This window comes from Salvia splendens, chromosome 22 (genome assembly GCF_004379255.2).
Source record: "Salvia splendens isolate huo1 chromosome 22, SspV2, whole genome shotgun sequence".
NCBI lineage: Eukaryota > Viridiplantae > Streptophyta > Magnoliopsida > Lamiales > Lamiaceae > Salvia > Salvia splendens.
Window position 1 is genome coordinate 2,108,271 of NC_056053.1, and position 27,230 is coordinate 2,135,500.

Below are 27,230 nucleotides of genomic sequence, written 5' to 3' on the forward strand. Positions count from 1 at the left end.
TCGTTTGTCCAGTAGCAAGCTGACGGATTGCTGCAGTACATTTTTGGAACGTCGTGTGACTGGGACGGCCAACGGCGTCGAACCCTTCTTGGAAGAACTCTTCCCGGGCTGCCAATGTATTTGCGATATGCAGAAATAGTCGTTTCCGCATGCGGAAACGGCGACGGAAGTAGGTCTCTCCCCATACCGGGTTCTCACAGAAGTAATCGCGCACCAACCTTGCGGCGGTTTCCTCCCGGTTACGATGGATGTAAGTCCGGGATTGCCTTTGAGGCGCTGCGGCTTCCTCCTCCTCCCTACGTCGATCTTCTTCTAGCGGTTCTTCCATTATTCGACGCATTTGCTCATATGGATCCATGAATTGATTAAATTTGGGAGAATAATAATGTTTTGAGATGAAGAATGTAGAGTGTTTGAGAGTGTTTGAGTGAGAATAAAGAGTTTTTTTTGTGGATTAATTTGTGGGAATGATTTGATATTTATAGAAGTGATTGGAGGCTTAAAAAAATAAAAAAAATAAGAAATTTGTAAAAAACGGTTATAAACGGATAGTATAATTTTGGGATTTTTTTTTCGAATTTTTTCTGAATTTAAAAAAATAAAAATAAAAAATGCATTTTCAACGGAAAATAAACGACGCCCACTCGCGGGCAGGCGAGTGAGCGTCACGGACGAACCACAGCTCGCCATGTGGCCAACGCGCGTGGCGAGACAGCTCGCGGACTGCCTCTCCGCGACGGGCTGGGGACGGGCTGGGGACGAGACGGAGCCCGCAACGCTGTCTAGATGCGGTCTCGTCTCTCCAAGTCAAGATAGAGACAACAACGAGACGCGTTGCGGATGCTCACCGCATCTCATGAACTATTTACCATTCGATTATCGGACTCAATAATTCGACCAAGATATAAATCCAATATTCTCAAAGTTGGAGAGATTTTGAAAAACAATTATAAAAGATTCTTAAATATTTATGAATTTAACGTATCTAGTTTGACTCGACTTTACTCTCACCCTAATAACGAGGAAAAATTAGCATAAATAATTCATAACACAAAAATAACAACCATAATTCAAATCAAATCGCCTTCGAAATCTTATATTTTCAAACTAAGAAAAATGTTTGCAAATACAGTACTAAGAGCATCGTTGACGCTCGAGGCAGGGCAGCAAAAAGCGAGTCCCGGCCCGAGCGTCGCGTTAGAGGGGGAGGATTTGTGTCCTGGGCCGATCCCGAGGCCGCAGTTGCGGCCTGGGGACAGTCCTGGTGTCCGGCCCGGGCTCGCGTTAGAGCATCATTAACGCAAGGGGCCGGGCCGCAAATCGCGAGTCCCGGCCGAGACGCGCGTTGGAGGGGGAGGATTTGCGGCCTGGGCCGGTCCCGGGTTCCGGCCCGGGCTCGCGTTGGATGGTTCGGGGCTGTGACGGAGCTGCAATTTTTGCCAATAATTGGAAGAGGAGGAAGAGTAAGAGGGAGATGGGTGACGGAGCCCAATTTTCTGATTTCTTTTGCATTTGGAAGGGGAATAAGAGGGAGGGGAAGAGGAAGAAGAAGAAGAAGAGGGGCGGCGGATCCAATTTTCTAATTTTTAATTTTTTGCATTTTTTTGCATTTTTTATGTTATATTTTTTAATTTTTTTACATTTTTAATGTTATAATTTTTAGTTCTTTGCATTTTTTGCATTTTTTATGTTATAATATTTAGTTTTTTTTCATTTGTATTTTTTTATAGGATTTATAATTTCTTTTTTTCAATGAACAAATTATTTTTCCCAGTTTGAATTGTTCAACGTATTGCATTTACGAGTCAAATAGGTTGAAGTTGTGAATAATGTCAATTATTAGTTGTGGCCCGGGTTGTGGCGTGCAGGGTTAGAGCAGTTGTGGCCTGAGACTCAAATTTAGGGTAATGATGACGTGGAGGGGACTTGGGGCCTGAAACCGAGTCGGGGTTAATGATGCTTGAAACACACTTGTCGTTAGTGTGAGCGTGTGTATAATAAACTTCTAGATCGAGCTGCCAAGTCCAATGAATCCGCTAAACACTAGGTCTAGGAACTCAAGGCGACGCGGAAGACTCTGTCGATGGACACACAAACTCTCGCGTTCAAAGATCCCTCAACCCGTTATACTATAGTCTAGTATAGAGAAGCAAGGGGTCGATCCCACGAAGATGGACACGTAAGAAAGCATCTAGAGATTTTTTGTTAGAAAACGACTGCTTCCACGCAAACTTGGGTTGAGATATAACTACTTCTAGACCTAAGCACGAAATTAAACACTAGACCTAGTAAACTGTAAACAGCATGCAGACATCGAACATCCTTAGATCTACGTAATTTTAAACTTACTTCCTAGACCAAGCAAACAATTACCAACTATAGCTAAACAGAACGCAAATAGAAGTGGGGACCAACTTCCAGAAATATCAAGTACGGAAGAAAAGCTGCAACTAACAAACTAAGAACCTAACTAACAATGACATGCATAACTTCAACTGAATCAAACACGAAGATGAAGAAAACAGAGCACATACCGGGATTCGAACAAAATGTAAAAATTCGGACGTCGGAAACTTTCAAACAACCGGAAATAAAACAGATCTACGTATACTAGGCGGAATGAAATGAAAACACGAAAGCTAGGCATAAATCTCAATCACTCTTCAGATCCAACGTCAGAAACTCAATCCACTCCGGATCCAAGCAAACCGAACCCAACATCAACCAAAATCAACTCCATAGTTTCCGATTCACCCAGATCTACTTCGATCAACACCAGATTCCAACGAAATTCCACCCAAACTCAGCAACCAACACGAAACTCAAACATCCAACTCAGTAATCACAACAAACTCAAACTAATGAACATCCATAACCAAAACTCAACAACAGCTCAAATACGGAAAATAGAAATTGCATAAACTACGGAAATTTAACCGAAAACAGAGCCGAGCTTCGAACGACGAAGCTCGGTGAAATCCTCAGCAGTCACTAAAATAAAAACGGGAAATTGTTTCTTCGCCCTCTGCAAGGACGGTATTACATCACAAATGTCGAGAATTAGAAAACAACAGTGACGGCAAACGTAACCCCCTTCGAAACTCCGAAAATCCCCTAAGTATGCAGAAGTGTGTGAGCTAAGAACCAGAGGCCTAAGTGCCAAAAGTCCCCGAGCATTGCATGCTCTCTTCCTTATATAGATGCGGTAGGATCTTCTAGAAACCTTCGCAGAAATCTCCATTCTACCCTTCAGTTTCACGATCCCCCCGTCTAGTCATTTTCCTCCGAATTTGCTCACTTATTCGCCGTATTTGCATGGTCCTTGTAATTCATCTTCTTTGTTCCTCGACCTGGCGAATTCTTCTGCACACCTGGCTTAAAACATGTGTTAGACCCTATAATTGTATTAATTCAACCCTTAGACCTATGCATGAAATTAGTCTTATCAATGCTCTTAGATGGTTCGGGACGGGACGCAACGCGCCCCGGCCCAGGGTTAATTCGTGTTCGGGCCGGGCCGCAACCGAATTTTTATTTAAAAAAAATCAAAATTTGTTTTATAAATATCACTCCATCCATTTTCATATACATTCTACTCCATTTCTCTTCCTAAAATTCTACAAAATGCCTTCTCGTCAAAGATTTTTCGAAGCTGAAATGTCCCGATTGTTAGAAGAGGCGGTGCCGGCAATCCAAGAAGAAATCAACAACGAAATGGAACAATACCAAGCTCCTAGTCAAGCTTGGAACGAACAACAAATCCGAGTACCACTTTCTCGAATGTATATTCACCGAGACCGTGAACAAAAGCTACTATGTTGTAAGTTTCAATCTTCGGTCGAAAATTAACTTTTCCGTGTTATAAATTTAAGGCGTTTTTTATTTTACGTGTAAAATAGGTTGAAGTTGTGAATAATGTCATTTATTAGTTGCGTTATTTTACATGTAAAATATGTTGAAGTTGTGAATAGTGTCATTTATTAGTTGCGGTCCGGGTTGTGGCCTGTAGGGTTAGAGCATTTGGAGCCTGAGACTCAAATTTAGAGGAATGATGACGTGGAGGAGACTTAAGGCATGAAATCGAGCGAGGGGTAATGACGCTCTAATATATTCAATACTACTCTTTTCATAATCAATCAGCGCAAAAAAGAAAAAGAAAAAAACAAATTACAATATAAAACGATTAATTAAATAGAAACTGATGATGACGTGGACATCTAGAAAAGTGTGCAACACATCCAACGGCCACGATTCACTCCATCCATCTATTTATCTCTCCCCCCAAACTCCCTAACACACACACACACACACACACAGAGACAAACGCACGCACAAAGTGTGATAGAATTCCGATCGAAAATTGATGTTGGGGAAGCGCAGCCGCCCTACTTTCGGGAGAACCAGCAGCATGTCTCGATTCACCGTCGACGTCGCTACCACCGATGCGCCTCCTCCTCCTCCGATCGGCGGCGAATTCTATCACATGCTGTCGCCGCGACACGTCAGGCGGACTTTTTCTGGCGGTTTGAATGAGGAGACGCCGGATTTTCTCAGGAGCTGCGGCCTCTGCAACCGCAATTTGGCGCCTGGTCGAGATATCTATATGTATAGGTAATTCCTCCGTCTCCTCTCCTTCTTCACTGCTCCACCGCTACCATTCCGCCGCCGCTGCCGTCGTCGTAAAAATAACCGGAAATAGCGGAAATTGCTTCGTAACTTACTTTTTAAATTTGCTAATTTTCAGTTTTTTCGACACTAGTTTAAGTGACTCAACAAATGAAAAATATTTAATAAAAAAATAATCCTGAAATTAATTATTAGTTTTATGTTTTTATTAAATTTTATTGGTTTGTTAGCTTATTCTCTAATTTAATACTATCCATACATTTTTTATGATCGTCAATTGTTAGCAATAATAGTAATGTTTATAATTTATAAACTCACTTTATATAGAAATATTCTCTTGATTATGTGAATTATATGTTCATGTGAATTATTGATTAATCTTAGATAAGATCTAATCTCTTTGAAGCATCACAAAACCAATATTCTGTTATAAATTGTCTCATAAATTATGTTGGTTCAAGTTCAATAATAGAAGAATGTATCATGTGATAATCATACATAATACAGCGCTACCTCGTTGACAAAAATAGCCTTCGATAGAGACTAATTTTGGTGGACGGAGTTAGTATATATGTAACGCATTATTCTAATTTTGGTCATGAATATTATTTCAAATAGCAAACTTTGATGAGAATCCCCTGTTTCACATGCATCAATTATTGGTTCCATAGCTTAATAGATCTTCACTAATTATTGTTCAATTTCAATTAATTGGTCCATGATTATAGGGGTGACACTGCATTCTGTAGCTTGGAATGCAGAGAGCAGCAAATGGACCAAGACGAAAGCAAAGAGAGGCGTGCCCCGGCTAAGGGTGGCGAAATCCACCACCCGGAGCAGGCTGCCGCTGCCGCGGAAGCGGAGACTGTGGCGGCAGCCTGAAAAAATATAAAGTTAATCTATCAAAGTTTCTAATATTGTAGACTTGTAGTATGTGGTTTTTGTGTTTAGGTGTATATTTTGCACGGATGGAATATTAGCTCCCTAGTCCTATTAATGGTGCGTTATGTTTAAGTAGAAATATGGCTGCAGAAAAGTGTAAGAATGTTGGTAGAGAGTGAACTAATCTAATTATATGTTTTCGACATTCTCGTTTTCGCTTCGTCCACTTTTGCTCACTCATATGCTTCTTTCTGGGGCGGCTTTAACGCTCAAGTATACAGAATGGTAATTGGCAGCTCATTCGTATCGGCAATAAGACTGAAAAAGTATCTGACAAAGGTGGAATGGAAATTTTGGTACAAACATCAAAATTGTCAATTGATTTTTAATAAAAGAACATGAACAAAATAAATGAAGATTGGTGATGATGGAATGTGCCATATACATTGAACTTGCCCCAACAATCTATAATTATTTTCTACATAATATTTGTTTATAATGAATGAAAAATGGAAGTGAATCCTTTTCGATTGGAGCAGAGCTATCAAATTGTTGGGTCTCCGACAACTCCAATAGCCGAATAGAGTTTTCCTGTTTTCGTGGGCTAGAGGGGCGCCCGTTGGTCGATCACCAGACCCCACTCGACATAACCTTTCAAACGTTTAAAATAGGGATTAATATGATTGGCGTGTAGACCTTATAAATCATTGCAATTATTGGGTCATTGTCGTAGTAGAATTTTTGGCCCAAAATTTGGGCAACTCAGTACTATAACCGTCAACTTCTCCTTTATCTCACGCAATTTCACAATTAAATGAGATTGCGGGTTAAGAGTGCTTAACGATTTTCTTCTTTTAACAAAAAATAAATGCAAATTAAACAAGAATTCTAATCAATAGTATAACAATGGCAGCACCACAAACTCATTCACCATTGCTACACGAAACTACAATTTCGGAAATGTAAGATACAAGAGAAGCAAAAAAAGTTTGCTTCAAAGCAAAAAGAAACCAATTCTTAGGTTTTATCGTGTGATTTACTAAGTTTTTATAATTTTATACGGGAACGAGTCATCTAAGAGAAGGTCTTCTGTGCGCACAAACCCATACATGCACAATATTATTATATATATAAAAAACACTTAATCCCATAATGAATGTCATAAGAGCATCAACAACAATGCTCTTGAAGTCTTGATGGAGGGCTGGCCCATCCAGTCGGGACATCATGGTTAAGGGATGATGTTGCAGCCATCCCGTCCCACTGGGCATCCCTTGATGAAGAGCTCATCCCTTTCTGAAGGGATGACGTGCTGGGGCGACATGGTTGTTTAAATAGTGCAACTCACTACACCGAAGGTTTGAGTTCAATGTTAGTCGTTTTTAAAATTTATAACTATTCTGTCATGATCGTCACTCTACCAATTAATATTTTTAGATGAATTACTCTCTCCATCCTTCCTCTCACATATTTTGTTATTAATGAAGATTATTTGAGAAAACTAATTAGGGAGACAATACTAGTCCTATTGACATTGAATTTCATGATTCGAAATTTCGTCACAATTTCAAACCACAAGATTTTATTATGTCTACTCATCCCATCTTTAGCATTTTCCTATATTTATAAATCCGTAATTGCAAATCATTTGTTGTAATCTTAAAATCGTGCTCACGCATAATACATATAATTCCACTAATGCAGATTGACATTCCTAAAATGTATACAAATAAACTTTAAAATGTAGAACTCAAGTTAAAACTATTTAAAAATCACTCAAACAAAAATTAGCATGAGGTGATATATGGGCTTCAGTTATGGGCCTGACGCATAACGGGCCATGGCCCATTGTTATTCTCTTTTCTCTTTTCTAATTGATTCACAAGGCACGCAATATTGTTGATGGTTAGAGTTATTAATGTTTGAAGCCATAAATTTTAAATTCGATTCCATATTGTAATTTTTTAAGCCTGCTTTATGTGAATGGAGGGAGCATAATTTATTTATACTATTGTGATTTACAAGCATACTGCATATTTAATCAGTGTTCATCAAAAGTAACGATTTTGGATTCACATGAGATAAAAAAAAGGAACTCAAAAAGTGATTGGTAAAATAGTGAGTATAGTTGTTAATTACTAGTAACTTTTTGTACTAGCTAGTTGACTCCAAGAACAAAGTTTCCAATGACTCCAAATGGCATGATGACAATATGCCACTATCAAACCTAGTTTTTATCACCAAAAAAACTAATCGATCTTCTTACCTAAGTATACAAATATTGACAACCTCTCTGCATAAAATTATTTGTTGGTATCAAAATGTGCTTCGATTTGCCATTCAAAATGAGGAAAGGGAGATTGGTGTCTGTGAGGAAAAGGGATGGGGAAGATAGTGAAGAAATAGGGCTATTGGAGAAGGAGATTGAGAAATGGAACAAGAAAAAACAAGTAGGAGTCACTCAAGGAGATGGTAATCATGATTTGTATCCCTCCAACCACAAATAGTTTTTGTTATTTGGTGATGCAAGTCATGGAGTAGTATTTTAGTATTGGAAAGTGAACAAAGTATTTCCAATTTCTTAGTTGATGGGATACTTTTATCATCATTTTCTTTTTGAGTACTATAAAATGAATGTTATACTAGTTTGGAGAGAGGGGAATTTACTGCTATAATGTAGTCAACATAAATATTTTTTGTCACAATGAAATGCTCTTCCTATAGTGTTAATACATATTCTTTTGTGATTACACATTACATTTTAAATTCGAAGCCATTAACCATTCCATTTCTTTTGTAATAGATTTAAATAGTCCAACAAACTAAAGCCCAAATGGTTCAGTTAGATTGGATAAGAGACCCCCCCTGAATATGAATTCCAAGCCCAGACCGGCCCATTAAAATGGAATTGAGAATTGGATTTGCTTAAAATAGGATCAAGGACAAATAATAACAACTATTAGTATGATAAAAATGAGAGGATAAAATAAGAAGAGAATAGATAAAATTAGATGTAGCAATCCCCATTTCTCTAAGTTTGTTTTTGTTTTTGGTTTGTGGTCGGTTGAAACAATCTCTTTTTTATAGTTTGTTCTTGCATTGACTTTCGGTATTCGTTCTTACAAGAGAATCTACAATCTGAGTTTGCATGAATGAGCAATTAGTGAAGATCGTTTCAATAGATTATAGCATATCCAACTATCCAAGAGAATTTATTTCATCTTTAACAAGTATTTACAATTAATTGGAGATACAATGTTATCTCATACTATAAATTTAATTACATAATGTTGTGAAATGAGCATTTATCTATTATTATTATTATTATTATTATTACTTTTATTGTTATTATTTTCTGTAATTAATAGTTTGTTATTCTTTATAATGTTTGGTTAGTTTAATTTCATTATTTTATAATCACTTATTATAAAAATAAAATTAATACTTTCCACATCCATCATTAATAGACTCAATTTCACTCAACTCAATTTTAAAAAAAATATAATAGAGAATGTCAAACATTTGAGATTAAAAGTGTTATCTATCCCCTATCCGCGTCTCTTCATTGCCCCATTACTTATTACTCCACAAAAATAAAATTAATATATACTCCCCATATCCACCATTAATAGAATCAATTTGACTTGGCTTAGTTTATAGAAATATAATAGAAATTGTCAAACATTTGAGATTAAAAGTGTTATCCCCCGTCTGCCTCTCTTTATTGTGTCCCACTATTAATTTCACTATTTTATAATTATTTAAATTATTTTTCCGTGTACAAGATGTTAAATTAAAGATACTTTTATAAAGATTATATAAAATCCTAATTCCATAGTACTCCATATTACACAAAAGAAATTTATTATTATGCCACTAGTACTAGACATTGTTTTTGCAATGAGTGGGAGTTAGATCATAGTGTGCTCTTGTATTGGTTAAGTTTTACACTATTTGACATTTTGTACCACTAAACTGAGTAGGAGTTAGATTTTATGGTAGTTATAATTGGTTTAAGTTTTACATTATTTAGCATTTTTTATCACTAAATTGAATAATACAAGTAGTAATTATGGATTGTTTACTCGCCCACAGTTTTCATCAACTTTATTCTCTAAAGTTGGGCTAGTTTTGTCCTAATAGTTCACGAATATGAAAAAACGTGTGCTATGAATATTTGCACCGATTTATTTCAAATGTAGGGATAGTGTTTTAGTCTCTAAGCGAAACAATAAAATAAATAAATAATAATAATAATAATAATTATAATAAAATAGCCAATTAATCTTATCCCATTATCTGTTTTTGAATTATTTCATATTATCTCGAGTTTTAAGAAAATAAACATGAATTTAAAAGCCACGACACGGAGGACTTAAACTTGAGACCTTTGGCCTCAGACATTATTAACCCATCTACTGTTTGGACAACTCACACACGTTAGCTCTAGCTCTTCCTTAATAATTCTTGTGGAAGCAGTTACACGAAATGAATGGAGAATTTTTATTTAGGTCTGAATCATGGTGTCGACATATTTCAAAACTGATTTGACTTTTTATGTATCTAAAACTCAATTTTTTGCCCATTTAAGACTATATATAGTAAATATGACAAAAAATCTCAACTTCCTGACTTCAATACAAGAACTAACTATTTGGTAATCCTGTTCCAAAGTAACTAAATGATTTAAAATTTTAAATACCTTCATAGTTAAAAATTTCAACTACTTTTCCATTTTAAAACGTTTATATATATAGTCAAAAATCTTATTTAATTTTTTTTTATCTACGATAAATTGACCCTACACTATGTTTCACTAAATTTTAAACTCTCATCTCAATATAAAACTTGCATAATAACTTCAGCGGGTTTTGACGTTGAGTACAACCACTAATAAGCAATGATTGCATGAATTAATATGGAGTATTAATTATGATGATGCATTTTCATTTGACTTTGGTTGACACCAACTCCTTTCTAATTAATGTAGAGCTTGTAACTTTTAAATTTCTTGTTGAAAACTTATCCCTACTAAATTTATACTACTATAGTACTACATATCATACATAAGATACAGTGTGCTCAGCGTACACAATAAATTTGGTAAAAAATGATGTTTTTATTTGATTTGATTCACTAATATGAGCTTTTGCATAACAATCTATATAAAATTTAAATAAATTTGAAAATTGTATCAATGAAAATAATTAATTAAAAACAAGTTTGGTAGGGTTTCATGTCCCTTAAGAACCATATTTGAATCGGACAATGTTAAGCATCGGTGAGCCTAGTTAATATTTTGTATATATCAAAAAAAATTTATTCTAATTCATCATCAGTTATTATTTAGATTCATCTGATTTAAAAGCTATATTTCACAAATATAAAGGGGATTTTATTAGAATAAACCCTTGACACCATGTGTACCGGTACAATCGACAATATACCGACAAATAAAAACAAATTGGTTCGAAGAAATCTATTACCCAATTTTTTAATTCTAATTTGTCATCCGTACGATAACTAATCTTTAATGTACAATTTGACAATATACCGACAAACAAAACCATATACTAGATTCGAAGAAATCTATTACTCAATTTCTTTTATTCAATGCGTCATCAATATTTATTTGGATCGTTGAATTTAAAAACTAAACTACACGTGTATAAAATGGGACCCCGGAATGAAATCTCGGCGCCGTACAATAAATAACTGCGCAGATAACCGACAGACGAGAATAAATAGATTCGAAGCAATCTCTTACCCATATGTGGATATTAATTACCCGAACACCAGTAACAGAATATTCATAAAAGCGTCGACACCGACTTTTTTTTAAGAGAGAGGGTTGACGTGGACCCGTCTAATTAACACCTACGCAAGCCGTAGCGCGCCGAACCCGGGGATAGCCTTAGTAATTAGTATGAAACATAACTACCCATACTTAATTCATCAGCAAGATTCTCTCCCCGCCTATAAATAGCCCATGTTGCTATACCCTAACTCACCCCTCCTTCAACCACTTCTCTCATTCTCTCTTTCAATCTCCACAAATGGCTGGCAACAAAATTGAGAAGAGCAAGGCCAGAGAAGTCGCTGTGCGCAGCGATGTTGAGGTTGCATTTGTTGCATTTTCTCCCTCAGGCCCTCTCAACGAATTTGACAAACAAAAAGAGTCTTTCTCTCACTCTCTCTATACATAAAAATTATGTAAATTATTTTACTTATTTTGGTTGATTTTTGATGAATTGAAACAGGATTGAAGAGTTCCGAAATCGGTATATGAATCAGCTAGAGTACAGGATCATGATGAAGTAATTAAAACCACTTCTTTTTAAATTATTATTGTTTAATTTTCATTTTTTCAAGCTGTTAATTTTTTTTTTCTTGGTGCAATTTCGTGCGGGTGCACAGACATAAGTGGCACGCAGAGGTATGTGCGTTCTTCTCAAATTCAAGAATTTTGGTTTAAATCTATTTACATATATTGTGGGTTTCTAATTAAAACTTATTTATACAGCAACAATTGATGGAGAAGTTAGACAACCTTAGCCTTAGCCACAACAACGGTGAATCAAGCATGGTGCACTATATTGAAAAGTACTAATAATCTCTCTCTCTCTCTCTTGTGCGTGTGTGTGCGCTGTTAAGGATGAAGTTCCTTAACTCGTAGATTTTGCATCGAACGTCGCGGGAGCTTTTGCCCGTCGATCAATCCGGCGTCAAAATTATGATTTTGTGCATTTTGCACGTTTGAAAGGAAAGAGAGTAAAGAGAAAATAAAATAGAAGGATAATTGATATTTCTTGAATGATCAAAATGACTAAAAATGTCCACTATTTATAATAGTGGATACTAACTTAATGAGCAAGACAAAAGATATGAAAAAGATATGCAAATCCATAATTAACTAACTAAATAATAATAATAATAATGATCGTATCACGCGCGCACATAAAATGACAATTTTGACTAATTATGGTCACATGATAGGGCCCCCGACTCAGCCCGGCGAGCTCGTCTGATCGAGGTCAAACTGCGTCAACCGGTCGAGGCCCAAAACGAGCCACAAAGAGCCCAGCCCGATCCAGAGGGTTTAGATCAGGAAATAGATAGTTGAGAATCTTTTCGACTATGTATTTCCTTATTTTTGCTTTAGATTGGGTTTCAATTTCTGCTTTTAGTTATTTTATGGCTTGGATTGGTGGTCTTGTATTTTGAAACTGATTTTACTATTTATATATTAAAGAATCAGTTTTTTGCCCATTTAAGTCTAAATATAGTTGCATATGACAAAATATCTCAACCATTTTCCGGACTTCAATATAAGAAGAGAACTGACTATTTGGTTTTCTATAGTATTATTTTTCTGAATTTATTCCTATGTAAAAGTGAACAGTGTTAGTATCATCACAATAACATCAGCATAATAAAGAGATTTGAAACAATTTTTTGGATTTGAGAAAAACGCACATACCTGCACGTTGCTTATATGGCTGTGCATTCACCCAAAATTGCACCTAGAAAAAAATGAACAACTTGAAAAAATTGAAAATTAACCCCCAAAAAAAAAAAGAAATACTATAAAAAATATATCGTTTTAATTACATCAATCTCTTGTCCGCAGGCAGATTTACATACCGATAGAGCAAATCTTCAATCTTGTTACAATTCATCAAAAAATTAACTAAAATCAGTAAATTAATTTACTTAATTTTGATCTATAGAGAGAGTGAGAGAGATATACCTTTTTAGATTGGAAAATTTGCTAACATCGCAGCACACAGCCACTTCATTGGCCTTCTTCATTAGACTGCTGCAACGCTTCGAGAATGTTACCTGACATTTGTTAACATCAACAATCTTCTTCATCTAAATTTTGCTGGTTGAAGGAGTGGAGGAAGCTAGTGACAAGAGAGGTTACAAAATGCTTTGAAATGATATGATCTCTATAGTTAAATGATGTTGATATAATTAAAATTGATTAGAATTAGTGAATTATTAGTAGTAAGTGGTTGAGTTGTTATGGATTTGGAAATTATAATTCTGACAATTTGTAATGTAAAATTAAATGAGAATAGTGATTAATGATAAAAAAAAATTGAGAATTGGTAGTCGAACTTAATGAAATTCTAATATTAAGTTTGGTTCATTTAAAAGAAATATATTTTAACTTAAATTTCGTTTATGCAAATTTAAGTTATACTGTAAATCAGGTGATTTAGCTTGCAAAAAATATATCACGGTCGAAATAAAGATTCTGTTTATAATCGTAATTTTATTTACATAATTTATCTTTTTTAAAATAAAATGTGCTCCGTATATATTGTTTTTGTATGATCACTTTATTTATAATAGAAATCCAACATTGTTCTAATCAACATGAGTGATTGTAGTATTATTTTATTTCAAAACTTATTTAGGCTTATATACAGTAATTAATAATTCATATTAGTGGGAACAAAATAAAATTGATCGTGCATTGCATGGGAGTGAAACTAGTTCTTGTTGATAAGTTCGGATTTCAACTAAAGCATATAAAATTAAAACTGAGTAATAAAAAGTAGTACATGTGAATTGATAATTATAGATGAAATTGTTCTTTTGCTTCGGGTTTCAAGATCGGGTTTCAAGAAAGCCCACCTCGTTAGATTAAATCCTTAAGAGGGCCAGAGGGAAAAAATGCAACTAATGCAATATCCACATCGCAGGACACAACTTTTTCATTGGCCTTCTTTATCATAGTGCTTCGACGCTTTGAGGATTTTTCTTGACATTTTGTGTCATCCACTATATTTTTCGTCTCAGTTTTGGGATCCATTTTAAGAGAGTGAAAGAGAGAGTAAGAGAGCTGGTTGAAGAAGGGAGGAAGCTAGACACAAAAGAGGTTACAAAATTATTTGAAATGGTATGATTGAGGGTAGCAACAAGGGCTATTTATAAGTGGGGAGAGAATCTGGTCGATGAATAAAGTAAGAGTGGTTATGTTTCACACTAATTACTAAGGGTATCCCCGGGTTTGGCGCACTAGGGTTTGCGTTAGGAGTGAGCAAAAAAATCGGAAACCGAATATCCGAACCGAACCAAACCGAAATTTTGAAATTCGGTTCGGTTTTTTCGGTTTTTCGGTTCGGTTCGGTTTTAAAAATAAAAAAATTTCGGTTTTTCGGTTCGGTTCGGTTCGGGCGAAGAAAAAAACCGAAAAACCGAAAAACCGAATTATATATGTATTCTATTAATTTAATATATTATATTATATATAATATATATTCTTTTAATATATTCTACTATATAATATATATTATATGTATTATTAATTTTATATTATATATAACTATTCTATTAGTATATATAAAATAAAATTAAATACACATATATAAATATATATTTATATTATATTTATTTTTTTCAGGTTATTCGGTTTTTTTTCGGGTTTTTCGGTTTTTTAAGTTTTGGTTTTCGGTTTTTCGGTTTCGGTTTTTCGGGTTCGGTTCGGTTCGGTTTGGATTTTGAACTAAATTCGGTTTTTCGGTTTTTCGGGTTCGGTTCGGTTTGAATTTTGAACTAAATTCGGTTTTTCGGTTTTGGTTCGGTTTTGGCAAAAAACCGAACTGAAACCCGAATGCACATCCCTAGTTTGCGTAGTTGTTAATTAGACGGGCCCACGTCAATTGTCACGACCGCACTTTGCCAAGGATAGCAAAAGCGGATAAATCGCAACTAATAAAGGGATTTAAAGAAATATGGAAGAAATGAAGATAGAACTTGCACATTGAAAAGTCAAACAATATATGATAGATAAGATCCAAGTATTCGATTACAAGGATTTGAATAACAATGACATTTCATCAAAATGAATCAGAGTTTCGATGATGAGAGTTCACTATACTCTCTTAACAAACTGCAGCGGAAAAAGTCCAGAAAACGACTTCGCGTATGAAGACACGAAGCGTCGAGAGATCCACACTTATTTACTTAAGTAGCATCGACTCTGATCAGCACGCCTCCACCCTATTGCTTAATCTGCACATTTATAAATACATGCAGGGCTGAGTACAGGAGTACTCAGTGGGCACTTGCCAAAAACAAAACATACAATATAAGTTGTCATCCATCAACAGTATCACACGGGGGTTTTCTTAAAAGGCCCGAGCATACTAAATTCTTTTGTGATCTTAAAAGTCCGATTTCAATCTAAGTTCTTGATGTATTCCTCCATGTCTGAGAATCCAGTGGGCCGTGAAGGTGGCCGCCTTCACAAGCACCCTCGCCGGCCAGCCTCTCTCTAGGATGGCTCACAGCGCTCGCGCACGTAACTCCGAATAGGATTTGCGGTCCTATTGGAAAATGGCTCACAGCCCTCGCGCACGTAACTTCGAATAGGATTTGCGGTCCTATTAGAAAATGGCTCACAGCCCTCGCGCACGTAACTCCAAATAGGATTTGCGGTCCTATTGGAAAAGGATGGTTTACAGCACTCGCGCACGTAACTCCAAATAGGATTTGCGGTCCTATTGGAAAAGGATGGTTTACAGCACTCGCGCACGTAACTCCAAATAGGATTTGCGGTCCTATTGGAAAATGGCTCACAGCCCTCGCGCACGTAACTCCGAATAGGATTTGCGGTCCTATTGGAAACCAAGTTTGTTACCAAGTTTTTGGCATCGCCAAACTCTCGGCATATAGTCCTCACAGACAGGTCTTGAAAACAAATATTTCATGGCATGACAACAACTTTAAAAGAAATGATCACATCTCCATTTTTGAGAAAAATGTATTTCATAACTTCAAAACATTTGCTTTATATCCACACTATATTGCTGGATATTAAAAGAAAGCCCACAATCATATCTTAAATAGAAAGCTCGTAAAATACTTAGTTACGAAAGCCCACCTCGTATGCTTATCTTCAATTAAATTCTTCGTTAGGTCTCACTTGCCCTTGAATATTTTCTCCCTTGAAAATAAATAGCGTAACACGCTAATTAGCACTTGAACTATTTCTCTGAAAAAGAATGCATGCATCCTACAGGATAGCATCTATCTCTTAGTCTCGGCTTATAGGTTTTCTCTTTAAATCCTAACTTGGCTTCACTGTTCTGCAGCACTTAATTATTTTCTTTACTTCTTTTGGAGAAATTCTATTTTCTCAATAAATATGGATTCTTAAAATCCCTCCTTAATTTCCTTCTTCTTCGGATTTTTCTTAAGGCTTCTTAAGATCTCTTAAGGCCGCCCATAACGTCGCGGGGCGACGCCGGTCGGCCCTCGCTTCCCAAATTATAATATCTTCCTTCCTTGGAATAAATTATCCGGAAACTAATTTAATTAAGCTCCAAGCTCAATTTCTTAAATTAATTTCCCTCCACAAAATAATCTCCCAAATTCACTAATTAAATTAAGTAGCCCATTCCAATAAAATCTCATGGCCCAAAACCTTTTTAATTGGGAACAACCCATTCTTCCTAATTTATTTTCGGCCCATTCTCCTCTCAAAAGGCCCCAACTTAAATAAATAAGGTCCATTCTCCCCTCTCTTTCTTTTATTAAATCTTGGCCCAAGTCACTTTATTAATGGAATGGCCCAACTAAAACAAATAAGGTGGCCCAACTAATTAATTCCAACAAAGCCCAACTCTTGGGGTCCAAAATACTCCCTTGCTGCCATCGTGAACTATCTCTCCCCCATTATTTCTCCCAAATCCTGAAATTGAAGAGGAAGAACAGCAGCGCCTCCCCCATCGCGCTCCCTCGCCGTCCGGCTTCGCCGGAGATCTACCGGCGTAGTCCCTCTCTAATTCGCCCATCCTCTCTCCTTTTCTCTTCGTTCTGGAAATCTCCCAAGTTTCCAATTTCCAAATGAAATCCCTAAAATTAGAGATGGAGGAGCAGCGGCGTCTCTCTTCTCTCTCACGGCTCTCCGCCGCTCACGCCCGCTCCCTCCGTTGAACGTCCTCCAACGAGTGCTCTCTCTCTCGGCGAGTCAGCAGTGGAGAGGAGGCGTCGCCTCCCTCCCTCTTCCTCAGCCGCGGCCTGAAATTTCTCCACGGAAGTTTCCGGAGCTTCGCGGTCGCTGGAGTCTAGCGGGGAGTCCTCCTCGCTCCGCACCACCTCCGTCTCGCGCGCTGCCGCCCGGCGGCCTCTCAGTCCAGAAGCTAAGTCCCTTCCCCCTTTCCCCCATTTACTCGTCAATTATCGAGTTATGCATCAGCTTGGTATTGCTTTGTTATCTCAAATCCTTGTTCTTGTGATTTTTGTGCTTTGAGGGGAAGTTGGGCAGTAGCTTTGTGGTATTGGGATTCTTGGCTATGTGTTATGACTTTACATATGCATTTGGGAGCATTGGCTCACTGTAGCTTTGGTTCTGCATATGTTCACTGGGGAATACTTGGTGGATTTGCTACTGTTCTATTTTCATACTTGTTGTAGGGATCCTTATGAGGAGTTCTATGTTCTTGTGCTATCCGACCATTCTATATGATGCAAAAGAGGGTGTTGTCGAGGGGATTACCTTGCTCGGTGATTCCCTTCGGTCCTTGGTTGCCCCTTGACTGCCGTCGCTCCTCACTCCGTCGCCCTTCACTCCGTCGCACTCCCTTGCCTTGCGAGAATTTGGCAGGAAAACTGAGTGTGGAGTGGGGAGGGAGGCGGTGGTATTTATAGGCAAAATGCCTTGGCCTCTTGTGGCAGAATCTTGGGCATTGAGCTCCTAATTTTGGTTATAAGCTCAGCTCTCTTTCTAAGCTTCATAGTCATGTTGTTTATACTATTTTGGTGAAATTCTTGAGGGGAGGAAGTCTTTCCTTGACTTTCCCTTGAGTCTCGATAGGGGAAATTCTTTGTATCAATTTTTGGCTTGTGTTTGGCTCCTCTTACTTGGTGGCAGTTGGTCTTGATTCCCATTTGGTGTAAGTTGAGAGTGGTCAACTATGGCTGTCCTCACAGCTGAAAACCGCAGCCTCTTGGCTGCCTATTACTCCTACTATCTTAATTGAGCTTGTCTCTCCTCTTTCCTTTCTTATGTGTTAAAAATTTGACACCCTTTTTGGTGTAATTTTTTTGTAGGTGAGGTGGCTGCTCCTTGGAGCTACATGGGGCCATATTTTCGAGAAAGATGGAGAGAAGATTGAGGAGGGGTAGAAGATCTCCTATTGTAGCTCCTTTGACCAAAGCAACCTTAACTATTATCTAAGTTTTTGCTACTACAATTCCAATAGAGTAGGATTAGCTACTACTTCATTCCCCTCCTTGGAAGGGTCTCCTATGCTTGAATAGGAACCTTACTTGTAGCTTCATTCATCCAATTGTGTAGCTTGTTTTGTATTTTACTGCTCTAATATATGTTCCAAAATTTTCTAATAAGAGTATTTCATTTACTTTTATCCTTGAAGTAAATTTAATTGCACTTTGATTCCAAATATCTCTTCGTCCAAATTTTTTTTATACTCTAAAAATTCGTGCATGAAAACTCGGGGTGTTACATTCTACCCACCTTAACAAAAATTTCGTTCTGAAATTTGTGCTGCTCTACTTGCATGCTTCAAGATATTCCTCCTCCGCATTGCCCCTTATTTCCTCCATGGTGTTTCTCTAACACCTTCATCCAAAATAACACTTACTTCTCCATTATTGTATTCTTTGAAATGTTTCGACTTCCCTTGCAATTCCTTGTCCATATTTATGACTATCTCCTCTCGAGCATCTCACTAGACCCTATATATTGCGGTCGAAGTTTCCCTTGACTTCGAATCCAATTATCTCTTTGAGGGAGACAGTCTTCAATTAACCTTGCTTTTCCTTGTTAAACTATGAGTCTGACATCACTGCGGGACTTCCATCCGTCCTAGCCCCTTTCTTCCATCTAGGATTCTTGAGAAATTTCTATCACCTCCGTAATAGAAATCTGGGTCCAATACTTTTCTCTCACTGACCTCGTTCTATAGAGGGCTGTCTAAGCTCCTCTCTGTGTGAGGCTTCGTACGATACTATTTCACTATTTGCCTAGTAGTTGTCGTTATGAACGGACTTCATCTCTGGTAAAAACTTGTTCCCAATTGTCCTTCTATACAGAGCACCTTGGCTCTCGATCGTGTCTTCGAGCGTTTCCTACACCCGCTTTGACACTTCATCACCTTATCGGTGGTAATAAATCCTTGAAACCAATCATGTAGATTCTTCTAAAATCTAGTCGTAGATCTGTCGTTTTGGTCTAATGTGAAAATTACTGGTATTTTACGAAGATGTGTATAACTCAACTAACTTGTCTAATTGTCACAAAGTTAGTATGCACAGTGAGGCGATCGACTGTCACCCAGCTTGTGTTATCCTCGTACAACCATTGTTATATCTTTCTTAATCCTTTGCCCCCGGGATTTCTTCTCCCGATTCTAACACATCTTGGTACTCCCATGATGACTTGGTGTCGTGGCTTTTCCTGTGATCTCATCTTTGAGCTCTTACTGTTCTGCCACACACGACCTACATTCGAATGTGAGATCTTCCCACAGTTCCTTGTGGTGACTCCTTCGGTCGTTCGCTTTTACTTTCAGGTATAACCTTCTACTGTCATACTCTGTTTTCGTGCATTTACGATCTTGATCCTGAGGTTGGCACTTCTACCCAAGTGGAAATTCTCTCTCCCACCTTCTCGGGCGCTCGCTCTACCTCTAGGCTCAATCTATCAAGTTCTTGCAGTATTCCTCTTCCCTTTTAAGGCTGCTAACCATGTTTGAGTTTCGTGGTTCAGCGTATCGGCCACTACGTTAGCCTTGCTCGGATAGTGATTTACGCTACAGTCGCAGTCTTTTGCTAACTTTAGACATTCAATCTATCGTATGCCTAAATCCTTTCGTATGTAGATTATGCCAGCCCCTTCTAGATCATGCGTTGGGTATTTCAGCTTATGCGGCCTGAGCTGCCATGATGCATAATTGATCTCTCTGCCCCTTCCGCGTCTAGCCATGGCCAGGCCAACCCCTTCAGTGCGTCGGTGCCGACGATGTAGCTATTTCAAGTTTTGCGGTAACTAGTGCTAGCACCATAGTTATCTTCTCTTCTAGTAGTTGCAAGCTCACTTTGCTCAGGGAGTCGTGAAATCTCGACCCTTTTCTCGAGCTTTTGAGTCATTGTCATCGCAATTTCAGAGGATCCTTTGATAGCCTCCTACAGTGGTCTGTTACTGTGGTTCTACTCGGATTCCTTTCCGTTGCTACCATGTGTTCGAGGAAATTTGCTTCGTTAAGCCTGAACTCAAAACTTGCTAATCTTAGCATAGAGCTACTCGGCTCTTAACGTTTCTAGCGTAGTCCTCTATTGTCCTTAGTGTTTTCTTGCGTCCTTCAGATAGACAAATCTGTCACACAAAGCTAGAATAGGTTCTTTTTCAAGCGCCGGTTAAAATCATGATTCATTAGACCTTTAAGTGCAACTGGTATTTGGTAAGGTGCTCTTGTTATCGAGGCGGATCCGGGTTCTAGGTCTTATCTTGGATTCCACTTGTCTGTACCGTGGTATTATCGGTGGCATATCTGGAATTTACGGCGATGTCTACCATTTTCAAGTTCCCATTTGTCTTTCTCTAATCATTTAACGACTTAAAGCATCGAGATTATAGATTTTCGTCAGTGGCGTGGTCTTCCGCCAGCCAGTCCATTTCTAGTATTATGGCAACGTTTCGAAATTGTGAACCCTTAACTTGGAGTCTTTCTCGGTGAATTCTATGTTCAAGCAAATTTTCGTACTATTTATAAGGCCTACTATGGTGAGGACACCTTTATCCTATGTTCAGCTTGATCGGTGGATATCTAAAGTGTCTACTCAAAATGCGGTTATGAGATGGGCATAAAAACTTGTATCCAACAGTATGATAATTGGTAAGTCGAGGGAACGTCCATACCTGCTAGGTTTCCTTGGTTCCCCTCTAGCCGTTCCTGCATTAGGACATACTCTCGAGCCTGTGACAGGAGACCTTGCGGCTGCTGATAATTTGGCGGTGGCACTTGTGGATTTGCTCCAAGTTGTGTGTGTGGTGTCCGCAGTTCTGACTGAATTGTCGGGTGTGACCTCGTCCCGATTTCCAGGGGTTTTGTCGGACAATGTTTCTTAAAATGTCCGCTCTGCCCACATGCAAAGCAAGCTCCTGTTCCCGCCTTGCATATCCCATAGTGCGTTCTATTGCACTCTGGGCAAACGGGGGGTTCTTGTTGATATTTCCTGACTGTTTTGGGGGTCGTTTGCCTCCCGAACCCTCGTGGCTTGTTCTGTTTTAGCCGAGCTTTCTTGGGCCCGAGTTGAGTCAGTTGTCCATTCAACTGTTTCTTGTTCCTAGGTGCTTGAGCTTGGACTTGGCGGAATGCGGTAGTGGTGACCGGTGCGGGTTCCTCCTTTGCTAAAGTAGATTCAACATATAGTGCTTCTCATAGAGATTCAGGGTATGTCAACCTCCCGTGGCGAACCAACGCCATTCGAATTTCGTGCCTCAGACCGGCACGAAATTTCCTAGCCATTTTCTCATCAGTATCCACCTGCTCCGGTGCATATTTGGACATATCGCAGAGCAACCGATCGTAGTCTGTCACGGACATCGGTCCTTGTCTCAAGTTACAGAATTCCACTTCCTTTTCCCTTCGATAGTTCAGGGGAACATACTTATTATAAAACTTAGTCTTGAATTGTTCCCAAGTAGTCCCCTCCAATTGTCCTAGAGTTATTGTTTTCTTTCTCGCTTCCCACCACAAATCCGCAGATTCAATCAGCTGGAATGATGCACATCTCAGTCGGTCTTTGTCCGGGAAACGTAGGAAGTCAAATAGGCGTTCTAGTGCCTTGACCCAAGTCTCAGCTTCTTTCGGGTCTCCCAAACCATTGAATACCGGCGGACACTGCTTTAGGAAAAGTTCCTCGATCCGACGATCTTGTGGTTGGGGCGGTGGCGGTGGTGTCACATCGCGCCACCATTCAGGACTCCCTCTCTCGAACGCTAGTATCATTTCGTGGCCTCGGCCTATGGGTCTTGCAACACTTCCGGGTAGCATACTAATACATTAAGCATGGTTTTACCATTAAGCACTATGCCGGTGCGGAACGGACAAACTTATCAACAAACTAGAAACTAGAACACAACAACTTTATCGAGGCACACGATTTTCATAGCTACTGAAGGTTAGTATATCATTATATCAAACAAAATTGCATCAGGAGGACTCTTACGAGGATTTCCCACATCGTATTCCCAAGTACGCGTCATAAGATTTCATACTGCAACACATCACCAAAAGCACTTAGTTGTTTTCCACATCACGGTTCGGGTCTTACGTGCTAACCAAAGCACGATTCACTATGAGGCATAAAGACTAATCCGAACGAATTCGTATTCTAGTGCATTTCTTTTGGTATAACTTTCACTTCTCCATAATTCACCATCAGAGTTTTTTTTTAGGGAGGTCAGCCCAGGGCTTCCATCAAAACCATCATCGTAGTCCGAGTTGCGGTCAACTTGTGATCTAAAGCTTAAGGATCGAGTCGCGAACGTCTAAGTAGGGAAAGTCGTCTACTAAAGCCACTACAAGAAGTGATCTAAAATTCATCGTAAGCTAAGTCCAATTTTCTTAGACCGTCGTTCTACAAGATTCGTGTGACGCGGTAGGATTAACGATCTCCCAAGCATGGTAATGCAGTTCGGTTGGGCGAGGATCTACCGTGTGCTATTCCCTTATAGCACTGTTCCTCATTCTCTCTTCCTCGACCTCTGCCCTCTCATGCTTCCTGCATCGGGCGTTGGTCCTTCTTAGGTGTTATGTCTTGTCGCCGCACATCACGTCCTTTCTTACTAACGTATCTAGTATTGCTTATAATCATCGCTCAGGGAAGCGGTAGTAAGAATTCGTTCGAGTCCTACAGTTCGAGTTATGAAAAGATTTCGCAAAAACATTACTCTTGTCACTGAATTTTTTTTTTTTCAAAAAGTTTTCACTTGGTCCTCAAGACACCCCAAGAAACTGTTTTCTCAAAATTATGTCGAACACGTCGGGCTGGAGTGCTGATCTCGTCGGCTACTTGGTTTAGTCTAGCGAACAAGTCTAGACCATGACTGAAAGGAGTATTTGGATCTCAGAGCAGAAAAGAACTGAGGCTCTGATACCACTCTGTCACGACCGCACTTTGCCAAGGATAGCAAAAGCGGATAAATCGCAACTAATAAAGGGATTTAAAGAAATATGGAAGAAATGAAGATAGAACTTGCACATTGAAAAGTCAAACAATATATGATAGATAAGATCCAAGTATTCGATTACAAGGATTTGAATAACAATGGCATTTCATCAAAATGAATCAGAGTTTCGATGATGAGAGTTCACTATACTCTCTTAACAAACTGCAGCGGAAAAAGTCCAGAAAACGACTTCGCGTATGAAGACACGAAGCGTCGAGAGATCCACACTTATTTACTTAAGTAGCATCGACTCTGATCAGCACGCCTCCACCCTATTGCTTAATCTGCACATTTATAAATACATGCAGGGCTGAGTACAGGAGTACTCAGTGGGCACTTGCCAAAAACAAAACATACAATATAAGTTGTCATCCATCAACAGTATCACACGGGGGTTTTCTTAAAAGGCCCGAGCATACTAAATTCTTTTGTGATCTTAAAAGTCCGATTTCAATCTAAGTTCTTGATGTATTCCTCCATGTCTGAGAATCCAGTGGGCCGTGAAGGTGGCCGCCTTCACAAGCACCCTCGCCGGCCAGCCTCTCTCTAGGATGGCTCACAGCGCTCGTGCACGTAACTCCGAATAGGATTTGCGGTCCTATTGGAAAATGGCTCACAGCCCTCGCGCACGTAACTTCGAATAGGATTTGCGGTCCTATTGGAAAATGGCTCACAGCCCTCGCGCACGTAACTCCGAATAGGATTTGCGGTCCTATTGGAAAAGGATGGTTTACAGCACTCGCGCACGTAACTCCAAATAGGATTTGCGGTCCTATTGGAAAAGGATGGTTTACAGCACTCGCGCACGTAACTCCAAATAGGATTTGCGGTCCTATTGGAAAATGGCTCACAGCCCTCGCGCACGTAACTCCGAATAGGATTTGCGGTCCTATTGGAAACCAAGTTTGTTACCAAGTTTTTGGCATCGCCAAACTCTCGGCATATAGTCCTCACAGACAGGTCTTGAAAACAAATATTTCATGGCATGACAACAACTTTAAAAGAAATGATCACATCTCCATTTTTGAGAAAAATGTATTTCATAACTTCAAAACATTTGCTTTATATCCACACTATATTGCTGGATATTAAAAGAAAGCCCACAATCATATCTTAAATAGAAAGCTCGTAAAATACTTAGTTACGAAAGCCCACCTCGTATGCTTATCTTCAATTAAATTCTTCGTTAGGTCTCACTTGCCCTTGAATATTTTCTCCCTTGAAAATAAATAGCGTAACACGCTAATTAGCACTTGAACTATTTCTCTGAAAAAGAATGCATGCATCCTACAGGATAGCATCTATCTCTTAGTCTCGGCTTATAGGTTTTCTCTTTAAATCCTAACTTGGCTTCACTGTTCTGCAGCACTTAATTATTTTCTTTACTTCTTTTGGAGAAATTCTATTTTCTCAATAAATATGGATTCTTAAAATCCCTCCTTAATTTCCTTCTTCTTCGGATTTTTCTTAAGGCTTCTTAAGATCTCTTAAGGCCGCCCATAACGTCGCGGGGCGACGCCGGTCGGCCCTCGCTTCCCAAATTATAATATCTTCCTTCCTTGGAATAAATTATCCGGAAACTAATTTAATTAAGCTCCAAGCTCAATTTCTTAAATTAATTTCCCTCCACAAAATAATCTCCCAAATTCACTAATTAAATTAAGTAGCCCATTCCAATAAAATCTCATGGCCCAAAACCTTTTTAATTGGGAACAACCCATTCTTCCTAATTTATTTTCGGCCCATTCTCCTCTCAAAAGGCCCCAACTTAAATAAATAAGGTCCATTCTCCCCTCTCTTTCTTTTATTAAATCTTGGCCCAAGTCACTTTATTAATGGAATGGCCCAACTAAAACAAATAAGGTGGCCCAACTAATTAATTCCAACAAAGCCCAACTCTTGGGGTCCAAAATACTCCCTTGCTGCCATCGTGAACTATCTCTCCCCCATTATTTCTCCCAAATCCTGAAATTGAAGAGGAAGAACAGCAGCGCCTCCCCCATCGCGCTCCCTCGCCGTCCGGCTTCGCCGGAGATCTACCGGCGTAGTCCCTCTCTAATTCGCCCATCCTCTCTCCTTTTCTCTTCGTTCTGGAAATCTCCCAAGTTTCCAATTTCCAAATGAAATCCCTAAAATTAGAGATGGAGGAGCAGCGGCGTCTCTCTTCTCTCTCACGGCTCTCCGCCGCTCACGCCCGCTCCCTCCGTTGAACGTCCTCCAACGAGTGCTCTCTCTCTCGGCGAGTCAGCAGTGGAGAGGAGGCGTCGCCTCCCTCCCTCTTCCTCAGCCGCGGCCTGAAATTTCTCCACGGAAGTTTCCGGAGCTTCGCGGTCGCTGGAGTCTAGCGGGGAGTCCTCCTCGCTCCGCACCACCTCCGTCTCGCGCGCTGCCGCCCGGCGGCCTCTCAGTCCAGAAGCTAAGTCCCTTCCCCCTTTCCCCCATTTACTCGTCAATTATCGAGTTATGCATCAGCTTGGTATTGCTTTGTTATCTCAAATCCTTGTTCTTGTGATTTTTGTGCTTTGAGGGGAAGTTGGGCAGTAGCTTTGTGGTATTGGGATTCTTGGCTATGTGTTATGACTTTACATATGCATTTGGGAGCATTGGCTCACTGTAGCTTTGGTTCTGCATATGTTCACTGGGGAATACTTGGTGGATTTGCTACTGTTCTATTTTCATACTTGTTGTAGGGATCCTTATGAGGAGTTCTATGTTCTTGTGCTATCCGACCATTCTATATGATGCAAAAGAGGGTGTTGTCGAGGGGATTACCTTGCTCGGTGATTCCCTTCGGTCCTTGGTTGCCCCTTGACTGCCGTCGCTCCTCACTCCGTCGCCCTTCACTCCGTCGCACTCCCTTGCCTTGCGAGAATTTGGCAGGAAAACTGAGTGTGGAGTGGGGAGGGAGGCGGTGGTATTTATAGGCAAAATGCCTTGGCCTCTTGTGGCAGAATCTTGGGCATTGAGCTCCTAATTTTGGTTATAAGCTCAGCTCTCTTTCTAAGCTTCATAGTCATGTTGTTTATACTATTTTGGTGAAATTCTTGAGGGGAGGAAGTCTTTCCTTGACTTTCCCTTGAGTCTCGATAGGGGAAATTCTTTGTATCAATTTTTGGCTTGTGTTTGGCTCCTCTTACTTGGTGGCAGTTGGTCTTGATTCCCATTTGGTGTAAGTTGAGAGTGGTCAACTATGGCTGTCCTCACAGCTGAAAACCGCAGCCTCTTGGCTGCCTATTACTCCTACTATCTTAATTGAGCTTGTCTCTCCTCTTTCCTTTCTTATGTGTTAAAAATTTGACACCCTTTTTGGTGTAATTTTTTTGTAGGTGAGGTGGCTGCTCCTTGGAGCTACATGGGGCCATATTTTCGAGAAAGATGGAGAGAAGATTGAGGAGGGGTAGAAGATCTCCTATTGTAGCTCCTTTGACCAAAGCAACCTTAACTATTATCTAAGTTTTTGCTACTACAATTCCAATAGAGTAGGATTAGCTACTACTTCATTCCCCTC

At 39.1% G+C, this 27,230-nt stretch overlaps 3 protein-coding genes and 1 long non-coding RNA gene across 5 annotated transcripts; 2 read left to right on the forward strand and 2 right to left on the reverse strand.

Annotated features, from left to right (window-relative positions):
- The first annotated feature begins 4,299 nt into the window (after nt 1-4,299).
- LOC121785686 (FCS-Like Zinc finger 7-like) lies at nt 4,300-5,713 on the forward strand. Its single transcript, XM_042184088.1, has 2 exons — nt 4,300-4,611; nt 5,355-5,713. The coding sequence occupies exons 1-2, from the start codon at nt 4,364-4,366 to the stop codon at nt 5,506-5,508; spliced, it is 402 nt and encodes a 133-aa protein (XP_042040022.1). The 5' UTR covers nt 4,300-4,363; the 3' UTR covers nt 5,509-5,713.
- A 5,791-nt stretch (nt 5,714-11,504) lies between these two features.
- LOC121787696 lies at nt 11,505-12,775 on the forward strand. 2 transcript variants are annotated; one of them, XM_042186513.1, is made up of 5 exons: nt 11,505-11,627; nt 11,769-11,825; nt 11,926-11,944; nt 12,032-12,111; nt 12,505-12,775. In XM_042186513.1, the coding sequence occupies exons 1-5, from the start codon at nt 11,620-11,622 to the stop codon at nt 12,629-12,631; spliced, it is 291 nt and encodes a 96-aa protein (XP_042042447.1). In that variant the 5' UTR covers nt 11,505-11,619; the 3' UTR covers nt 12,632-12,775. The 2 variants fall into 2 exon arrangements, with proteins under 2 accessions (XP_042042447.1, XP_042042446.1); XM_042186512.1 differs by having other exon boundaries at nt 11,509-11,686.
- Nucleotides 12,776-12,865: 90 nt separating this feature from the next.
- Nucleotides 12,866-18,897, reverse strand: LOC121787697. Its single transcript, XR_006047522.1, has 4 exons — nt 16,406-18,897; nt 13,259-13,350; nt 13,120-13,172; nt 12,866-13,031 (listed from the first exon to the last, which is right to left on the reverse strand). It is a non-coding gene; the product is annotated as an uncharacterized LOC121787697 (long non-coding RNA).
- Nucleotides 18,898-21,926: 3,029 nt separating this feature from the next.
- LOC121787850 lies at nt 21,927-22,499 on the reverse strand. The gene has a single exon (XM_042186689.1). It carries the CDS (start codon nt 22,497-22,499, stop codon nt 21,927-21,929), a length of 573 nt encoding a protein of 190 aa, XP_042042623.1.
- Between the last annotated feature and the right edge of the window lie 4,731 nt (nt 22,500-27,230).